Here is an 18863-nt window from a genome sequence, read left to right as displayed (position 1 = left end):
AGGGAAAATAAAATGTTGTGGAATATAAGACATTTTAGAAGTGGCAAAAATAATAATAATAATAATATATATATATATATATATATATATATATATATATATATATATATATATATATAACTGTGCTATATAGGTTTCCTGCAAATGTGTAGTGTTTCATCTATTTTACATTTTATTGACCTATGTCATATTCACCATTGGTATTGAATTTGAATTATACATTTGAGTGTGAAATTACCTGAAACATCACAAAACAAGAGCTTAGCCGAGTGAGATAATAAGTGCCTCTGATAAGTCTCCATGCCACAGGGCCAACAGCTGTGTTTGCAGACACTGGAAAGTTGTAAATTAAAAACAAAAATCTTCACCACAAACGACTAGATTTACTTTCATTCCAAACCCAGACATCTCTGCTTGCTCTGCAGCAAATATGGAACAGGGTATTATATGGTAAAACTATTTTAAAAGACAAATGACAGAGGAAAGTTGACAAACAACTGTACATGTAAGGGTGTACAAGTGAGGTTTTAAACGTCCCTAAAGAAAACACAGGACTCCTCAACCCTCCACATGGTTTGATTATGACGTTAAACTGGTCTGCTATCTGATCGAGTTTTTTGTATGACTTTAATCCATTTCTTTGTATATATTATATTTCGTTTTAGTTGTAGAGAAAACACAAATGTCTCAGTATTCTGCAGCACAGAGTACTGACCTAGTGGGTTGAGTCTAAATCGTTCTCATATATCCTTTAAGATCCACCCCCTCCTCCTCTTACAACATTCTCTACTGAAACTCGGACCTCTACAGCATGGCAGAAGTCGCCCCAGCTCCCGCAGCCGCCCCGGTTAAAGCCGCCAAGAAGAAGGCAGCACCCGGACCCAAGAAGACTGGACCCAGCGTCGCTGAGCTTGTCGTCAAGGCCGTGTCCGCCTCCAAGGAACGCAAAGGTGTGTCCCTGGCTGCGGTCAAGAAAGCTCTGGTTGCCGGTGGCTACGATGTCGAGAAGAACAAGGCCCGCGTCAAGATCGCCGTCAAGAGCCTGGTAGCAAAAGGCACCCTGGTTCAGACCAAAGGTGCCGGAGCATCTGGCTCTTTCAAGATGAACAAGGAGGCACCGAAGGAAAAGAAACCCGCGAAGAAAGCAGTCAAACCCAAGAAGCCTGCAGCCAAAATACCCGCCGCGGCAAAGAAGTCTCCGAAGAAGGCAGTGGCCAAGAAGCCCGCAGCCGCTAAGAAATCTCCCAAGAAGGCAAAGAAGCCTGCTGCCGCTGCAAAGAAACCAGCAGCCAAAAAGAGTCCGAAGAAGGTGACGAAGAGTCCCAAGAAGGTGAAAAAGCCCGCTGCCGTCAAGAAAGCCCCAGCTAAGAAGGTAGCGAAGCCCAAGGCGGCGAAACCCAAGAAGGCTGCCGCTAAGAAGAAGTAAACCACAACACAGCCCGTTACCCCACAAAGGCTCTTTTAAGAGCCCCCCACAACTTCATTTAAAGAATGTTCCTTTATTTAATATAGTTGTGATGTCAATGAATGGTATGTGTAGGAAACAAAGTTAGCCAAAACAATGCGATTACTTACGGGGAAACGAATGCTCAACACCATCCAGCCGAAATACATTATTCTGCAGTAGTCTACTCTATTTTGCATACAAGTGAAGAATATAGTCTAGACCGAAGAATACCGGTAAATATTGGCAGACCATACTGGTTCGTAACTGGGCGTGTTTATCAAATCACTTCATACTGAAATCAGCCGTTACTTATTATGCAAGTATCTCCGGTTACTACTCTTATTTCATAAGGGACTCAGAGGTAATCTATTTCCATATTATATGGCCTACAATTGAGCGCATGAATCCCAACAGCCATAATAAAACTGTATGGAGCGCATAAAACCATGCTAAAGGGATTAGTGCCGCATAAAACACAACATGAACAATGTGACCTACTCCAAATTGAACGACAGAAGGCATAGATGCCTCCTCGAGTCCTCGTGCATGTTATATATTAAAAACAATTTGTGCATATAAATCCGGGATTTTTAAACACTATTATAAAATACTAAAATATGAAACGTATTTTATATTATAACAAAAAGCCCCCGAAATGATGTTCAACACAAGGATAAATAACTAAAATAGAAGTAACACAGTTACAATAGCATACCAAATGGATCTATGAGTTTATACGCATGATGTGGATTGCGTGCCGTGCTGTTAAACAACACGCACACACACACACACACACACACACACACACACACACACACACACACACACACACACACACACACACACACACACACACACACACACACACACACACACACACACGCACGCACGCACACACACACGCACGCGCACACACACACACACACACACGCACAAACACACACACACACACACACAATTGCCCCTGGAGGGGTAACGAATAGTTAGGATAGAAAACATGAGTGGTGCTCTTATCATCTAACTCATGATGTTGCTATGATTATGTGATGTAATGATAATGTAAAACAAACGGTGACAAAAAAACATTACATTATCTTTATTGTCAATGGCGTTTTTAAAACAAACATTGCACTAAAAACAAACTTTATCCCTTCATTGTCAATCATTTTTAAAACAAACATTATAGGAGGGGATTAAAACAACTATCACAACAGTTTCTATCACATCTGGTAAAGCTTGTACTCTCTCTGGATGAATGAAATTTGGTGCCAATAAAGAACATGTTAATTAATGTAGTAGTTAATCCGGTTCCTGGTTTCAGCAGGCCGGTTTATGTCAGGTGGGACCTGAGGCCTGGACATGAGACCCACTCAGTTTTGTCATTATCTTACGTTGCAATATTCAGAATACAGTGTTTCCCTGTATAGTTAGGTAAAGTTAGCTTAAGTTGTGGCAAATTAATATGCAGATATATATACCTTTATAATGGGGAAATGTGGGTGTCATAGCAGCAACAGCAGTCATAAAGGAGGATCAATGCAAAATCAAAACACATTATGATAAAAAGGGGCTTTAAATTATGCATTTACCACACATATTAATAATGTATAAAGGGGCTAGTATATTTAGCCCCTCACAATGTTACAGGGACAATAGAGCACACGAGCGGGAAAACATAATACAGAAAACAAAGACTCTTTGTGGCAGGATCAGCCAATCATATGCTAGGGGTCCCACGCTTCATTTGCATTGGCTCTGTATAAATAGTGGTACGAGAGCATCCTCTTACACATTCTTCACTGCAACTCAACTGTTCTATTGAAAACAACCACAATGCCTGAAGTAGCAAAGCCAGCGCCCAAGAAGGGCTCCAAGAAGGGCGCCGTCACCAAGACCGCCACGAAGGGTGGCAAGAAGCGCAGAAAGGGCAGGAAGGAGAGCTACGCCATCTACATATACAAGGTCCTGAAGCAGGTCCACCCCGACACCGGCGTCTCTTCCAAGGCCATGGGCATCATGAACTCCTTCGTCAACGACATCTTTGAGCGCATCGCCGGTGAAGCCTCCAAACTGGCCAACTACAACAAGCGCCGCACCATCTCATCCAGGGAGATTCAGACCGCCGTCCGCCTGCTGCTCCCCGGTGAGCTGGCCAAGCACGCCGTGTCTGAAGGCACCAAGGCTGTGACCAAGTACACCAGCTCCAAGTAAACTCTTCTGTCTGCTCTAAACACAACGGTCCTTTTAAGGACCACCCATATTTTCCAAGAGGAGTTTAACCAAATATGTATATAATGAACATGGCCATTACAATGCATCTCGGCTAAACCACTACCAGTTAATGTGTAAATCCATAGTTCTCAGACATGTGTAGATAATTATTGTGGTTACACGCTGAAAGAAAATTACTAGATATCATGCAATAATTACATGAACAGCATTAATGTACATTAGACATTATGTAGAATAGAGCGGGTTAATGCATTAACTTCACTTTGTTTCCATTCCAACTGAAGAAATACAGCAATAACGGTGCTCAGACATGTGTCGATACATCTTATAAATTAAAGTGTTGTGGTTATGCTGAAAGAATTAGATATCATGCAAGCATTACATGAACAGCATTTGGAGCATAAATGTGCATTAGACAATGCATTAACTACCACAAAGCAGTTTGGGTTCATTTCACTTTCCCCCCCCCCATTCCAACTGAAGAAATTAAGCAATAACCCGATGTGCCGTTATGATTGCAGACATGTAGACAGCCTGGATAAATACTAAATTAAGCTATTAGAATATTGGAAATCACTCTTATGCTGAAACAGTGGGTGGCTCTTAAAAGAGCCTTTGTGGGGGTTTGTTAAGTCGAGTTAAGTAAATTATTTCTTGGCGGCTTTCTCGGTCTTCTTGGGCAGCAGAACAGCCTGGATGTTGGGCAGCACACCGCCCTGAGCGATGGTCACTCCACCCAGCAGTTTGTTGAGCTCCTCGTCGTTGCGGACGGCCAGCTGAAGGTGACGGGGGATGATACGACTCTTCTTGTTGTCGCGGGCAGCATTTCCAGCCAACTCCAGGATCTCAGCTGTCAGATACTCGAGGACAGCCGCAAGATAGACCGGAGCGCCGGCACCGACTCTCTGGGCATAGTTGCCTTTACGCAGCAGCCTGTGAACACGACCCACGGGGAACTGGAGCCCGGCACGGGATGAGCGGGTCTTGGCCTTCTGCCTGACCTTTCCTCCAGTTTTTCCTCGTCCGCTCATTTTGTAGTAGGTTAGGTTTATTTCTAGAATAATAAGCACTCGAAGAAATATGCTGGAGTAGAGGCGCGCGAGACCTTTTATACATTCAATGTAGTACATTCTGTGTATGCGGCTGTGCACCCCACCAATCATAGAGACGATGAGAGCGCGGGCTGAGTGTGTATGAGTTCCCCACCAATCACTGCTAGTGGTGTGATCGGTTCCTCCCAGTCTAAACTCTGACTCTTCTGATTTCTGAAACCACAGCAATGAGCTCTGGAAGCCCCAATTTCAAACTGCCATTTCAATTTGACATCTTATCTCATGTTTTACACAGCATTTCTTCTCACACTGAAGATGCAACTAGTATAGCATAATTACCCCATCAATACACTCCACACATTGGTTAAGAATATGTCCCCCTTTTTAAATCAAATTGGCAGTTTGTAGCTAACGGCTGTCACTGTTCACGTGATCTACAGATCAAGAGAATGTCTTTCAAAATGAACAAGAATTCAGAAGCGGTGAAGGTAAAGAAACCTGCTAAGAAAGCAGTTAGGAAAAAGGACAACTTCTAGGGGAAGTTAGAGCAGACACTAACCACAAGGCCACTGAGCTGGAGTTCTTGATGAATCAATCAGTTCAGACCCTGTGGAGCTGCATTAATCTGTTTCCCTGTTCCGAGTAGTTGTGGGTTCTGTGTTGTTTCTGTTAGAAACACTGTATTCTTTAAATACTTAAGTTTAAGTCATTGTTTCACTTGAAGATCATACATTTCATAATTGTATTTATTCATTGTCAATGTTTTCTAGGTCCTCGTTTTCTTCTGTATTCTCTTTGTTCTTCAGACAACTTCTCTGAGATGTCATTTGATATTGTTTATGTTGTTTGCACGTGATGCATTTCCCATATACAAGTATACCGTGTGTTATTGGCTACATACATGCTTTGTTAAAATGTGGACATTTGGTTCAGCTGTTAATTTGTAACATTTGTAATTGTGGCTCACTCACGTTAAAAAACTATAGCTTACTGCTGATAGCAAATGCAAAGTAAAATGGCTGCACAATCTGAAAAACGGGAAAAAAACATTGCAGAATGAGTACAGTTCATGGAAGGTGTACAGGTCAATCAATTAAAGAAAAATGCTAAGGCTAAAAGAAAACACAAAAGACATGTTTATATCAGGGTCCTCCATTTTAAGCAAACAAATGACACACACATTGCACCTGGAGTCTTTTTGGATGTGCAGGAGTCTCTTTTTTGTCTCATTTATACTGTATATACACACACACACACACACACACACACACACACACACACACACACGCTAAAGTTAAATAACTCAGAAACTACAAAACATATCAAAGTAAAATCTGTGTGCCATAGAGCTGCCATCGATCCCCATTACAAATGTCTCAAATTTGAAAGAACTATATTTCTAAAACTATGAAACATTTAAAAGATTCCTTTTCAGGCATGTCCACCGTAAGATGAACCTAAATAGGTTTGAAATGGGGTTTCTATACGTGTAAGTATGTAGGACTATAGTTGCATGCCAAAGTTTGTGCTATTGCCATTGAGAATGCATTGGCGTTTAAGTTAAATAACTCAGAAACTACAAAACATTTAAGGCCTATTCATAGTCTGGATTTTCGGTGGTGAGGTGACCACCGCGGCACCGCTCCGGTGGTGAGCTGACCACCGGAACTGAAATAACGTTGAGCGGTGGTGAGTAAAAACAGAGAGAAGGGCTGGAGCGGTGGCGGTGGTTTGCTCTTCACCGCGGCTCGTGACGTCATGTTGTAGTTCGGTGGTCACCCCACCACCGTAAATCCAGACTATGTATGAGCCTTTAAAAGTAAAAAGTTCCAGCATGTGTCTCCACAGTAAGCTGAATTATAAAAACTGTGAATGGAGTTTCTAGGTGAAAGTGATTTTTTTGACGTGCCATAGAGCTGCCATTGAGCCCCATTATAAATGTCTCAAATTTGAAAGCACTGTATTTCTAAAAATATGAAACATTTCAAATATTCCTTTTCAGGCAAACATGTCCACCGTAAGATGAAGCTAAATAGGTTTGAATGGGGTTTCTATAGGTGTAATTATGTAGAACTAGTAGCATGCCAAAGTTTGTGCTATTGTCATTGAGAATGCATTGGGCGTTTAAGTTAAATAACTACAAAACATTTAAAAGTAAAAAGTTCCAGCATGTGTGCCCACATTAAACTGAATTATAAAAACTGTGAATGGAGTTTCTAAGGGAAAGTGATTTTTTGTGACATTTTGTATTTGTTTCTGCATATAATGTTGCATGGTTCTGCCTGATATATTGCTAAATATATCTCCCGCTATAGACTAATTAATAGTCTACTATTGCTAGTAATCCGAGATGATATTTCTATGATCCAACTTGGAGCATTATGTGCATATGAATGTAGTGCATCATGTATACAGTCACATTCCAACTCAATTAATTTATACCAAACCATAGTCCCAAAATTGATAAGATGCTGGGTGTTAATTTAATCTGCATATAGTAAAAAACAAAACGCCATGTAGGCCTATAAGCATAGTAGCTCTCTAGACTAGACAATAGTATCTCTATATTTATCATGACTATACAGAGTCTTCAAACTCTTCATGTTGTATCACATATTCGCTTGTGTAGCTTGTGTAACGTGCGTCATGGCCACATGAGGCCAACGGCTCGAACCGTGCCCTCCACTGGGGACATGAGGAGAGTGGGCTCCAGTGCGGTATTTACGAATACATTTAATTCAGATCTACGGGTAATCCGGTTAGTCCATGAATCATGGCTCATATGCAAACTTGATACAATGCAAATATTGCCTACTTGAATGGAACAAACACTGTAAATAAAGTGTGGGCGGCTCTTAAAAGAGCCTTTGGGTTGTTGGTAGATCAAGTCAGCATGATTAGCCTCCGAAGCCGTACAGAGTGACTCCAGACCATCAGAACACAGCACAAATAAAAGGGAGTCAAAACTCTGGTGTCTGGTCTTGTCAGGAAGCAGCTTTTGTTTGTCTGAGGGGATAAATACCACTTCAGACATGATAATGTCTGAACTTCAGAGCGGATAAATACCTCTTCAGACATGATCCGAGTCTCGGATTGGCAATGTTGTAGCCCAGAATGACAGGAGTGTAGGTGACAGTGATTGTCAGGTTGCCCACGTGTTTGGCCATATCTATCACTGCTTCTGGGTCCATATGTGGGTCTGTGGGTAGTGTGAACTGGACTCTTTCCATTGTGGTCTTGTAGTTGTGCAGGAATGAGATGTGTTCAGCTCTCAGGTCCTCCTCTATGTCTCTGATTGTGTGTGAAAGGGTTGATATCTTCCTGTCCAGATCCTCAAGACTCTCCTTCATCATCCGACACTTCTGCTGCTCTTCCTCCTTCAGTGCAGTGATCCTAATATCCTCTTCCTCTTGTAGAAACATATGAAGCTTCTTAAACTGCCCCTTTATCTGCCATTCCATGTTCATGGCCTGGATCTTAATGTATTCTGCTGTTTGGTCACAGTTTGTTCTAAAGTCATTGAAAACCCCCAGTTTCTTCTGTAAAGGTGTCAGTGATCTCTGGACTTCCTCCCTGCGGTCCAGTGCAACTTCACACATGGTTCTGGATATGTGGTTGGTGTGTTTTTCTGAATGAAGACACACAAGGCACACCGGCTGTTGACATTCCAGACAGAACAGCCTTAGTTTCTCAGCGTGCAGACGGCAGAGATCCTCTGACCCTGATGGCGGTGTTCGGCGTTTCGAAGCTCTCTGCTGTCTCTCCTGTGTGACAGTTTCACACAGGTTCTTCAGAGCCAGGTTGCAGGGTGGATTAGTCGTTGGAGATATCTCCTTACAAACAGGACATCCTGCTATCTTCTTCTCTCCCCACCATCTCTGCAGACAGGCTTTACAGAAGCTGTGGCTACACGACAGGACAACAGGATCTTTAAAGATGTCATGACACACAGGACAGAAGAAATCCTCTTCTGAAAAAGAAAACTTTGAAGACATTTCGTTTCCCTTCGGGGGAAGCCGCAAACTGCCCGAGACAGGTATTCAGCCTGAAGTTGACTTTCACTGTGAGTCCTGGATCTTGTTGAAGTCCCTTGAGCCAGCAGTAGGTTCCAGTGGTCTGGGTCGTGGATGGAAGGACAGTCTGTCTGGAAGGTGTGTCGGTTTGATCTGAAGCTGAAGCTTTTATCATGTGTGATGAGTCTGGCAGGGGGTGTGGCTTTGACACCCCACAGACCCATTACATGCAAATCTCTCTCTCTCTCTCCTCTCTCTCTCTCTCTCTCACACACACACACACACACACACACACACACACACACACACACACACACACACACACACACACACACACACACACACACACACACAGACCTTTAATTAACTTTGATTAAATTGATTAAAATCAATTCTGTCTATCAACTGATAGACATGTTGATTAGATTTACACCACAACTTTGTTTTGTACAGAAGTGTCTCATTCCAGGACTATGAATATTTAGTATCTGCAGATGGTTTTGGTCTGAACTGTGAATTCAAATGTTGATTCAACAATGATAACAATGCATCCCCTCCCGCACAGGGTGGAGCCTGCGTGATTGAGGTGATCCAAGTACTTGATCACACATTTAAATCCATTTGGTTTTGGCATAACTAACAATTATATAACTGTATAATTGCTATACAGTTATATTATTGTTAGTTACACAGTTACAAATTTAGACCAAACCAAAAGCACCCTTCTCCCAAATTAAATTACATATACAGTATGTTGAAATACCCTCAACACTCCTAGACATTAACTTTGTTCATGTAATGAGTTTCATTAGCAATTTCATCAAAGTAATGTTGCATTGGTATGTCTATTGGTATCACATGCTGTAGTTTAACAGTCTTGCTGTTTATGCATTACTGGTTGATTTTATCACATTATCTGATATGCAAAACACTTCCATGTCTGTCCATTTGGACATATATTGTGTCACAACATTTACTAAAAATAGGTGATCTTGTCCTACCTCAATGATTCCTTAACCATTCATTTCAAGTGTTTTGGCGTAGGTAATTATTATTATTATTTTATTATTTTTGTTTTTTTTAAGGGACAGACAGTAGGCTGACAGGAAACGGGAGAGAGATGGGGGAAGACATGCAGTAAAGGCCGTGTCTGGCTCTGGAGTCAAACCCGCGGCACACTGCGACTGGATTACCAGTCGGGTGCCCAGATGGTTACGCCACCGCCTGGGCCAAGGTAATTCTAATCAATGTGCGGGATTTCGGTTCTCCAACATTTAAGAGGGGAAGTTCAGAATTTATATGAAATAATAAAAACAACAACATAGTTATTTTAATCTAGTCTGAAATCATTTGAGTAAAATTCCTTGGTTATTACCTGTCTAATCAACAGGTAAAATCCTCAATGTTTGTTTGATTGATTGATATTTATTAACAGTTTGCAGAATTACAGTACAAGCACAACTCAATTCCAAAAACGGTTAACTGTGAGTGGACGACCAAATAAAGCAGTGGAGTGGGATGTTCTGAAGCCGGATTGAAATCCGTACATATATATATTTTTTGTGGCAAGATACTTTTCAAACTGTTCATAGACAATTTTTTTCCATCACTTTCCGAGATGGAGCTAATGTTAATTCAGCCATTTGTACCTGGAGTTAAATTGTGCGGCTGGCATGAAAAGCCTGATATGATGAAGGCCTGATGGACTCAAACATTGCTTCAATGACTCAATAAAAAGTGAATGTTGGGTTCTAATACAATTACGATTTTAGTATAATCTACACATGAAGGATTATGTTAATGTAATTGAAATTAATCTACATTGTCAGGCTTCTGTAAAGTAGTTCATACAAACAGTACATTATAGTGTGTTGCTTAACAAATAATGACATAATGCCTCATTTGCAAGTTACATGTCTGAGCAGTATACTAATTCACAATTTTGTCTGGTGATGACTGACGCATGCACGCACACACACACACACACACACACACACACACACACACACACACACACACACACACACACACACACACAGGGAAAATCATGTATGGGGATTTGGTATCTAATTCTGCACATTTAAATATTGACTGGACTGATATGAATAGTAAATGTATATATGATAAAATATGTGATGACTTATTTGGTGGCATTTTCCCCTTCAAGTACCTCGACAATATGCAGAAGCGGGTATGCATTAAAAATAATAGTAGTAAAAATATCTCCGAAAAGAAGAGAGACGTCATGTGGCTGGTCTCTGTGAGGAGACTAGCTGTACGAGCAGTAGTAAAATGGATGGTGGTGCAGATGAGACTATTGAACACCTGCTAGTGGACTGCCAAAGGGCCAGCCTTGTATGGGGGAAAATGCCACAAATTGGTTTTAAAATTAAGATTAACTATAATGCTGCCATGTATGGGGTGTTCGAGGAAAGGATGTCTGCCCTAGAACAGGATTTTTACTGGACTGTTGTTTGCACCGTAGTAAACAAACTGTGGACAACCAGGTGTGCCATGGTAATTCACCAGGAGGCCATCTCGGGAGAGGTGGTCTTCAAACAGATCCAAACGGAGCTAAAAAGACAAAGAACTCTTGACACAAAAAAAAGAAACTGACCCCATGGCACCTATTAACATTGTAAAAAACAAACAAAAAAAAACACACTTTTGTTTTGAAATGCATTGATTGATTTATTTATTTATTAATGTAACTTATGTATATATGTAATTCTGCATGAATTGTAAACCTGAATAATTTCTCAATAAAGTATATATAAAAAGCGGAAAACCGGAGGAAAGGCCAGGGCGAAGGCTAAAGCCCCATTCAGACTGAAGAAGCAGAAGCTAGCTTCTGCTTCTTCGTCCCATGTTATCTCTATGCAGAACAGCTTCTGCGTTTAAAAGCTGGAAACACAGCTTTTTTTTGTTTTTGCGTTTTTTTTTTCTCACCGGACCTTAACTTTAAAGCAGCTTTTAAAAGCTGGAGCTTTAAAAATCTGCGTGTAGCCAATCAGAGCACAGCGTGGTTTGAGGAGGCGGAGTTGAGCTCATTTTACAAAACCGAAAACCCTCTGGAAAGCTGTCCGACCCAATTGTCCGCATTAAAAAAAAAACTTTTTGAATATGGGCTGTATATGAAATATGAATGGATATTTGGCAAGACCATAGCATATTTTGTGATAGAAATTAAAGTTTATATGAGAAACAAGTTGTCGAAGCGGTGAAAACAGGTTGTGTTCCGTGTGCCGTCGCGAGTGTCACGTTTCTGGGGACAAGTCATCGTGCATTCACCCCCCCCCCTCCGGTTCTCATCGAAGCTATGGATGGACTACTGAACTGAACTCTCCGGAACGCTATCCGTCGCTGACGCTGATTGTGGACTAAACAGTGCACACACACACGGTTGATAAATTAGCAGATATAGATAGATAGACAAACAACTAAACAATAGTTGTGTCGGGAGTTTTCGCCAAAACCTTCCCCGAGAAGAGGGAAGCAGCAGCCCGCTCTCAGCGCGTTTCTGTGCCGATCCTCGTGTGTCTCTCGGTAGTATGTTGAAGCTTTTGCGCCGTCAATCAATACCTTTATAAATAAATAATTAATAGCCTTTATATCAGTTGTATGTACCCCCCCCCCCCCCACACACACACACACACACACACACACACACACACACACACACACACACACACAGTACACCCCAGTACTGGAACGCCGAGGAGAGCTGTGCTCGGAGACGATTTGCGGGACGTTTCCTCGCACTAAAATTAATTGCCCTTGTCGCGGGACCTCGCCCTGAGCACAGGGCGTTGACCACTGGTGTACGCTCCTCGACACCCAGTCTCAACTTAGGGGGTCCTCCGCGGGCCGGGCCACAGGGTCCAGAAGTCGGTCCACTTTCGTGTGTGTGTGTGTGTGTGTGTCGCTGCATTGTATGTTGATTGTTGAAACGTGGGCACCGTGAATCATACCTTTAAAAAATAATTAATAGCCTTTATATCAGTTGTATGTACCCCCTCTATTTATGCAATATGTTGCCCATGTTTTGTGATTGGTTTGCTGCGTTCTGAATCGATAAACCAATCGCATATATTTATTTGAGGGAATCATTTCAGACAGCGCCGAGATAGGAGCTCCCTTCCACGGGAGACTTGGGACTGAATGTCCGGAAATCGCACGCAAACATAAGCTGTTTTAATTGCTTTTACGACGTGCTGGATACATACAATTGTATTTCTACGGTATGCTCTTTCTAAATCAACATTAACATTACATACAGAGCCGCCATTTAAAACAATGCCCGGAGTGTTTCGCTCGTGGCCTAGGGGGGAGAGGAGAGCGGAGTGTGGGGGGGAGACATGAACACTGAAGACGGGGAGGATTGAGATCCGGTCCGTTCGGTTATTTACAAACAAGTTTACCAAGATTATATTATTTATTCATCCATACATAGGTTATGATGTAACTAAATATATCATTATTTCTCCTCTACAGTCGCTATTTTACATTTTAGACTTTCAAATGCGCATCTGCTCAAACTGCCCGTCTCTCGTCTCAAAGCCAGACAGCCAGTCCAGGCAGCTTGAGTGACAGGTACCTTGTACACGCCCACTTTCTCAAAAAAAAGCTGCGTCTTTTAGATTTCTGCTTCTGCTTTTTAAAGCAGCTTCTTCGGTCTGAATGGGGCTTAAGACCCGCTCATCCCGTGCCGGGCTCCAGTTCCCCGTAGGTCGTGTCCACAGGCTGCTGCGTAAAGGCAACTATGCCCAGAGAGTCGGTGCCGGCGCCCCGGTCTATCTGGCGGCTGTCCTCGAGTGTCTGACCGCTGAGATCCTGGAGTTGGCTGGAAACGCTGCCCGAGACAACAAGAAGACTCGTATAATCCCCCGTCACCTCCAGCCGCCAAGAAATAAACTTGCTTCATTTCGACTGAACAAACTCCCACAAAGGCTCTTTTAAGAGCCACCCACTGTTTCTATATGAGAGTAATTTCCAATATCCCTGTCAAAGTAAGCTCAATTCATAAGGGTATCGCTATTACGCTTCCTAGTTCATAAGACATACTTTAAATGTTTCCTGTCACAGTCTGACCATATGTCTGCATTAACAGCAAAGTGGATTATACTTATTAATGTATTTGTTCAGTTGTAATTACAAGTAGACCTAATTAATCAAATTACCCTACACTGTTACAATGATAGGTGTATTTACAACTTGGAGCATACAGCAGTGATTGCGGAAATTGCGGAAATGGAAATTGCGGAAATTGTAATTGCGGAAATGGTGGAAATGGAAATTGCGGGAAATGCGGAAATGGTAATTGCGGAAATTGCGGAAATGGAAATTGAGGAAATTGCGGAAATGGTAATTTCGGAAATTGTGTAAATTGCTCTTCACTTATAGCTATCTATTTTCAGGTAGATTGTTTTATTTTACTCAGTCAGCCATATCACTACTCATTTTTTTTCATGAAAAAGGTCATAGCTGGGTAATCTATTTTCAGGCAAATTGTGTTTATTGTATTTTATTTTACTCAGCCATAACAATTTATTTTCTGTTAACCAACTTGCTGGCTGGCAGGCAGGCAGACAGCTACTCATAGACAGGCAGACAGACAGCTACTCATGGAGAATTGGACAGGCAGGCAGACAGCTACTCATAGACAGGCAGCCAGACAGCTACTCATGGAGAATTGGACAGGCAGGCAGACAGCTACTCATGGACAATTGGACAGGCAGGAAGGCAGACAGCTACTCATAGACAGACAGACAGCTACTCATGGACAATTGGACAGGCAGGAAGGCAGACAGCTACTCATAGACAGACAGACAGCTACTCATAGACAATTGGGCAGGCAGGCAGACAGCTACTCATAGACAGACAGACAGCTACTCATGGACAATTGGACAGGCAGGAAGGCAGACAGCTACTCATAGACAGGCAGACAGACAGCTACTCATAGACAATTAGGCAGGCAGGCAAACAGCTACTCATAGACAGGCAGACAGACAGCTACTCATGGACAATTATGCAGGCAGGCAGACAGCTACTCAGACAGGCAGACAGCTACTCATGGACAATTGGACAGGCAGGCAGACAGACAGCTACTCATAGACAGGCAGGCAGACAGCTACTCATAGACAGGCAGACAGTAAGACAGCTACTCATTGACAGACAGACAAATAACTACTCATGGACAGACAGACAGACAGACAGACAGACAGACAGACAGACAGACAGACAGACAGACAGACAGACAGACAGACAGACAGACAGGCAGGCAGGCAAAGAGCTAATCATGTTATGTTATTATAACAGCTACTCATGTTATGTGCAATAATTTGTGCAGTTATGGAAACAGCTCTTTGTGTTTATGCAAGGAAATGTAACACATTTATTTATTTACATATTGTGTGCATGCACATTGTACTTTGATACATTTTGCGAAAATAAAGCAATTGAAAGAGAGAAGTTATCAAGTATCATTAATGTCGTAATTTTATCTACTGGCCCCTGGCCCCTTGCCATTTTTGTAATGTGGCCCACAGGTAAATCTATTTGAGTATCCCTGGCATACAGCACCTTAACTCGCGTGGATGATAACATTGGCTTTCAATACGCATTGAAGCGAATGCAATAGCACTACCGGTATATGAATCTATTCTACAGGTTCACAAGCTCCTCTAAACAGAGGTAGGAGACTCACACTGTCTTTGTTACTGCATAATGTTCTCCCGCCCGCAGGATCTATTGTCCCGCTAAAATACAGACCAGGGGAATATATCATAATACACATTTGAGTGAATCTATATTTCAATAGTTCTATTCCACGCTACAAACTAAATCCATTTATAACACACGTTATAATCTCTTATATAAACTAGTCAGTGTATGTATTTACAGTATTTGTGACAGTTTTAAAATATTTTGAAAACTCGGTTCAACATAAAAGATGCAGACTGTTTGTAACCTCGATGTTATCTTTATATGATGTAATGAATGAATATAATGTCAAGCCTTGGATATCCTTTGTACTGTGATATTTTGTTAAATTGTGGAAAATCAATACAATTATTTGAACCATAGCTGTGATGAGTGTCTGACTTCACAGAACTAAACGTATGGGTGTATTGTATGCGAGATGAATTGGGTTTTCGGTACTAGTTGGTGTGATGTTGACCTAGTATAGTCCAAAGTCAGATCTATGTCTTATAGGATTTGATAGTCAATTTCACTGCAGGGAATGCACAAGGCCTTATGCAAAAATGGAATAAACTCTGTAGAGAAAACGTGGGCGGCTCTTAAAAGAGCCTTTGGGTTTTTGGTAGATCAAGTCAGCATCATTAACCTCCGAATCCGTACAGAGTGCGTCCCTGTCTCTTCAGAGCATAGACAACATCCATCGCGGTCACGGTCTTTCTCTTGGCGTGTTCGGTGTAGGTGACGGCGTCACGGATCACGTTCTCCAGGAACACCTTGAGGACACCGCGGGTCTCCTCGTAGATCAGACCAGAGATACGCTTCACTCCACCACGGCGAGCGAGACGGCGGATAGCGGGCTTGGTGATTCCCTGGATGTTATCACGAAGGACCTTGCGATGACGCTTGGCGCCTCCCTTTCCCAGACCTTTTCCTCCTTTTCCTCGCCCTGACATTTTGAGATGAGCTGTAGTTGCAGTTAGAAAACTGAATGATTAGAGAGCTCAGAGCCTTGCCTTTTTATGTGTGTTCTGAGGACGTAAGGGAGGACAGGCACCCACAGAGAGAGCTTCGTGGGCGTTGCCAATGTGCACCCTCCCCCCACACATACTCCTCCCCGTGGTCACGTCACCCATTTGTTTTTACAGTAATTGCTATTGAACTGTATAATCATATAATTGCTGTTGTTTTTTGTCACTCCAATATTGCTTTCCCTGTTTTTATTGGCATTATTCTGCTTCTTTTTAACTCCCTAATAAAGTTGATTTTACATGTTGCTTTTTCTTGCACCTCATGTGTAAAGTGTATTTGGGTACTCATTACTCAGAAAAGTGCTACATAAGTTTGAGATATCATTATTAAATATTAAATAATATAATTATTATCATGCAAGAGCCTGATACAATACTTTATATGTAAACATTTGTAAATTTAAATAATAACATTCCATGACTTCATGGCTTATTTTCCTATGCTTTAGGGCCTAAAGCATAGGAAAATAAGCCATGAAGTCATGGAATGTTATTATTTAAATTACTACATTATCGAGAGTAGGCCTAAAGTTTAGGCCTACTCTCGATAATGTAGGCCTTTATGATTTGGAAATAATGTCAATTGTCCACTATTCAATGTTGATTTGAACCAAACTGATTCATGGTTTAGCGAAATTAGGTGTGAAGAGACATGCTGGATTAGAACTGGCCTTTTAATAATTGGTGGTTTGACTTCTAACACATAATATTGTTTTATGGATATATGGCTGTTGTTATTGAATGTTATTGTTTTGTTTAGCTGTTTTTGAATAGCTGTGTCTGATAATCCCATGTGGGATGGGTTAATTGGTCTGGACACGAAAATAAAATATTCATTAATTAATTCACACAGGTATAAACTGACTGGTGCTCACATGATCATCATTATAGTGAAGATAGGTTACTCTTATAAAATAATGTGGTTGGCTCTTAAAAGAGCCTTTTGTGGGTATAAAATGGAGCACACGGTTTACTTCTTTTTGGGCGCTGCCTTCTTTGCCGCTTTGGGTTTGGCAACCTTCTTGGCTGGAGCCTTCTTGGCTGCTGCGGGCTTCTTAGCCACTTTCTTGGGGCTCTTGGTGGCCTTCTTCGGGCTTTTAGCTACTACTTTCTTGGCAGCAGGCTTCTTGGCTTTCTTGGGTGATTTCTTGGCGGCTACAGGCTTCTTTGCTGCCGCCTTCCTGGGTGATTTCTTAGCCGCTGCGGGTTTCTTGGCTGCAGCGGGCTTCTTTGCTTTGACTGCTTTCTTAGCAGCAGGTTTCTTTACCTTCACTGCTTCTGCCTTGTTAATCTTGAAGGAGCCAGACGCGCCGGTGCCTTTGAGCTGGACCAGGGTGCCTTTGGTGACCAGGCTCTTGACGGCGGTCTTTACGCGGACCTTGTTCTTCTCCACATCGTAGCCGCCGGCAGCCAGAGCCTTCTTGACCGCAGCGAGAGAGACACCGCTCCGCTCCTTGGAGGCGGACACGGCCTCGACGACCAGCTCAGCGACGCTGGGGCCGGTCTTCTTGGGTGCTGCCTTCTTCTTGGAGGCCTTGGCCGGAGCTGGTGCTGGAGCGACTTCTGCCATTATTCTCTCGGATAGTAGATTGCTGTTCCTTCTCGAAAGTAAACTCCCACAGTGTGATGCTGAAAGCTCTGAAGGGGCTGGACTTAAACACCACAAGAGAACCATGTAGACTCAACACACACAGCAGCTCTACTGTAGTATCTTAATGTGACACTTTTGTGTTTTCTCCTCGAGTAGAACATCATATAACTATCTACTGGGTATATTATGTAATGCAACAAAGAGCTGACCAGTTAACACACATGCTCCTTTTTTACATTAATACATCTGAGATTAAAAAGGGCACTCTAGTTTTTAAGTTATATGATAAAAACACCAGCCTTCCAGAGTCCGACACCAGCGTTTACTAGATCATTTGTCTTCTAAAACATTTTAAACTACGATAAATTAACAATGATACTCAAACTCGTCTTAGCAGACATGCATGGCGACGCAATAACATAAACTATACGTTTGTTTTGTCTTCCGTTTTCCTACAAACAGAAGGTTTTCTGACACAAGTAAACACACTCCAGTTTAGAACAGCATGGTGGAGTTGATACCAACTTCCAATGACAGAGGTTGTAACACTTGGTCAATTTGTGGTCAAAAACATATTGCTATCAAAATACAGAAAACGACACGTGTTTTCATCTTCAATCAACTGCATGTAATTGTGCATGTAGGCTATATGTATTTGGTTATGGCACACATACACTTTCACTGATATGCCTACACTCCTTCCATGCATTACCACTAACAATAATGTGATGATATAGGCAGACAAATGTAACTTTGGAACATGATGTTGTATGTTGGCATGAATTACTTAACTTAAAC

At 42.0% G+C, this 18863-nt stretch overlaps 5 protein-coding genes across 5 annotated transcripts in view; 2 read left to right on the top strand and 3 right to left on the bottom strand.

Annotated features, from left to right (window-relative positions):
- The window catches only part of LOC308324082 (histone H1-like), a gene marked incomplete at both ends in the record, with an annotated part of 48649 nt that extends 30605 nt beyond the window's left edge, over positions 1-18044 (bottom strand). Inside the window, one exon of the mRNA XM_080775996.1 lies at positions 17508-18044. Coding sequence (XP_080632122.1) covers positions 17508-18044 — 537 coding nt within the window. The remainder of the gene's footprint in view (positions 1-17507) is intronic.
- Positions 812-1588, top strand: LOC308324083 (histone H1-like; the record flags this gene model as incomplete). Its single annotated transcript, XM_080775997.1, has 1 exon — positions 812-1588. One exon carries the CDS (start codon positions 812-814, stop codon positions 1424-1426), a length of 615 nt encoding a protein of 204 aa, XP_080632123.1. The 3' UTR covers positions 1427-1588.
- On the top strand, positions 3281-3698 carry LOC308324094 (histone H2B 1/2-like; the record flags this gene model as incomplete). Its single annotated transcript, XM_080776009.1, has 1 exon — positions 3281-3698. The coding sequence occupies one exon, from the start codon at positions 3281-3283 to the stop codon at positions 3656-3658; it is 378 nt and encodes a 125-aa protein (XP_080632135.1). The 3' UTR covers positions 3659-3698.
- On the bottom strand, positions 4327-4710 carry LOC308324089 (histone H2A-like; the record flags this gene model as incomplete). The annotated part of the gene is made up of 1 exon (XM_080776004.1): positions 4327-4710. The coding sequence occupies one exon, from the start codon at positions 4708-4710 to the stop codon at positions 4327-4329; it is 384 nt and encodes a 127-aa protein (XP_080632130.1).
- On the bottom strand, positions 16088-16399 carry LOC308324096 (histone H4; the record flags this gene model as incomplete). Its single annotated transcript, XM_080776011.1, has 1 exon — positions 16088-16399. One exon carries the CDS (start codon positions 16397-16399, stop codon positions 16088-16090), a length of 312 nt encoding a protein of 103 aa, XP_080632137.1.
- Positions 18045-18863: the final 819 nt, after the last annotated feature.

This window comes from Protomyctophum bolini (assembly GCF_963924005.1).
Source record: "Protomyctophum bolini genome assembly, chromosome: 11".
Classification (NCBI taxonomy): Eukaryota; Metazoa; Chordata; class Actinopteri; order Myctophiformes; family Myctophidae; genus Protomyctophum; species Protomyctophum bolini.
Note: the sequence above shows the minus strand (reverse complement) of the source record. Positions and strands in the feature narration are given on the sequence as shown.